General features: G+C 60.4%; 1 protein-coding gene across 1 annotated transcript in view; it reads right to left on the bottom strand.

Moving 5' to 3' along the window:
* BEST1 (bestrophin 1) overlaps positions 1-415 on the bottom strand; it is a 5,502-nt gene extending 5,087 nt beyond the window's left edge. Inside the window, 1 exon segment of the mRNA XM_015569814.1 lies at positions 198-415. Coding sequence (XP_015425300.1) covers positions 198-393 — 196 coding nt within the window. The 5' untranslated portion in view covers positions 394-415.
* Between the last annotated feature and the right edge of the window lie 1,518 nt (positions 416-1,933).

The following is a 1,933-nucleotide window of genomic DNA, read 5'->3' as shown; positions in this document are numbered from 1 at the left end:
TCAATCCCTTCAGTCATGAATGCTTTTCCCATTTAAAATACTGTCATATATTCGGAGATTCTATCTGTCCTGTTTTATTGTTTAAACAAACATTTTTGTTGAGGAATAAAAAAGGTACGGTCTGGACCTGTGAGCCTGTGTGGGATTCGGGAAGACAGGCTGGCTGAATGGGACCAGGGGAGGCCTGGGCTCGGGGCCTCCCTGGGCTGGAAGAATGGTGTCCCCGGCCCCCTGCCTGCACCCGTAAATGAAGCGGATGGTGTAGTAGCTGAGCAGGAAGATGAGGAACTCGCCGTAGAGCAGCTTGTAGATGCTGCCTTGCCAGCACAGCAGCAGGCGAGAGAAGGAGCCCAGGCGGGCATTAGCCACTTGGTGTGAGTAGGTGACAGTCATGGTCGGGCCCGGAGCTGCAGCAGGTGGGCTGGCGGGCAGAGAGGACACTGATGGGGGCCGGGAGAGAGCAGGGGCCTTGGTCAGAGCCTGTCTGGGGCTCATGTGTGACCTGAGCCAGGACCCATCAGCTCTTCCTCAGGACAGTGACGTGCGGGTGGGGTGGCCCTCCAGCCCTCCTGGCTCTGGCTGCCTGTGGGAGGTGGGAGTGAGCCCAGAGGCCACCCACAGCCTTGGCAAGGAGGACAGAGACAAGTCTGTGTCCTTAACTTGCACGACAAGGGCAGTGACAGTGCACACACTGGGCCCAGCCTTCTGTGCTGAGCCCCCCTGATGGTTAGCTCCCCCAGCCCCCCTGGACAAAGATGGGTAAGAGGCCTGGTCAGTCTTGTCCACTGTCCTGTCCCCAGAGCCCAGAACAGAGCCTGGCTGGCGGCAGTGTTCACATAATGCTCCCTGAAGCGTGGCCCCGGCCTCCCGCCTGCGGTCTTCCTGCCTGGGGGACGCTATTCCCGATCTAACTAACTGATCTAACTGCATTGCTCGTTTCCACTTCAGGTCATCTCTGCAGAAGAGATGTCCCCAGCCCCTACCTGGATGTAGCCACCCACACTTCCGGTCGCTCACCTTGCTCAGCTGTCCTACGCGGCCCTCAAGCATGGTATAGTACCATTATATTTTGCAGCTATCTGCTGGTTTACTGCCTGTCTTCCCTTAGAGTGGAGGCCCCTATTGTTTCTCCATGAAAATGTGCTGAAGCACTGACTGGCGCCCACCCTCCCCCACCTGCTCTGAGCAGCCACACTGGCTGCCTCTCTGTGCCTAGTGCACACCCAGCTCCTTCCCACCTCAGTGCCTTTGCACAGACGCACCGGCGTCCACACCCCTGCACATGTGTTGCCTGTGTGTAGACATCACACACACACATATATGCTGGGTCGGTCATCTACCCCAAAGGCCCCCAAAGCCCAGCCCGCCTGCCTAGGCAACCCCTACTCACAGGAGGGGCTCCAGACTGGTCGGCGATCCCGCAAGAGGTCTGGCCGCTGGACTGGTGGGACTCTCTGGGGTCCTGTGACCAGGGCCCCTGCCCACACTTAGGGCCCGGCACTGCCCCTGTGGGTGCTAAGCCGTCACTTGACTCCCTAAGGCAGCGTCTCCACAAAGGAGCCCTTGTGTTCGTTCCTCCCCATAATCTGCCCAGAAGCTCAGTCCCCCAGGGACCCCCCAATTCCTTCCTGGGGTGGGGGCGGGGGACGGGCTGAGAGCAGGGCTGAGATGTCCGGTAACCCCCCTCCACCGCGGGCCCTGCCAATCCTGCCACCTTCTTGGGGCCCTACAATCCGGAAGCTTCTGGCAGGCGGTGCTGTGGGGAGAAGGGCAGGAGCTGCCGCAGAGGGGGCACCTCTCCCAGGCCCCGGGGGGCTCTGGCAGCACCAGGAGCCTCACTCAGTGGACCTGGCTGTGCCACCGGTGTGTGGGGACCCTGAGTGGGCCTCTGCTCCTCTCTAGGCCTCTGTGTTCCGATCTGCAAAGGATGGTG

Source organism: Myotis davidii, unplaced genomic scaffold (genome assembly GCF_000327345.1).
Source record: "Myotis davidii unplaced genomic scaffold, ASM32734v1 scaffold826, whole genome shotgun sequence".
Classification (NCBI taxonomy): domain Eukaryota; kingdom Metazoa; phylum Chordata; class Mammalia; order Chiroptera; family Vespertilionidae; genus Myotis; species Myotis davidii.
This window is presented reverse-complemented; position numbering and strand designations above follow the sequence as displayed.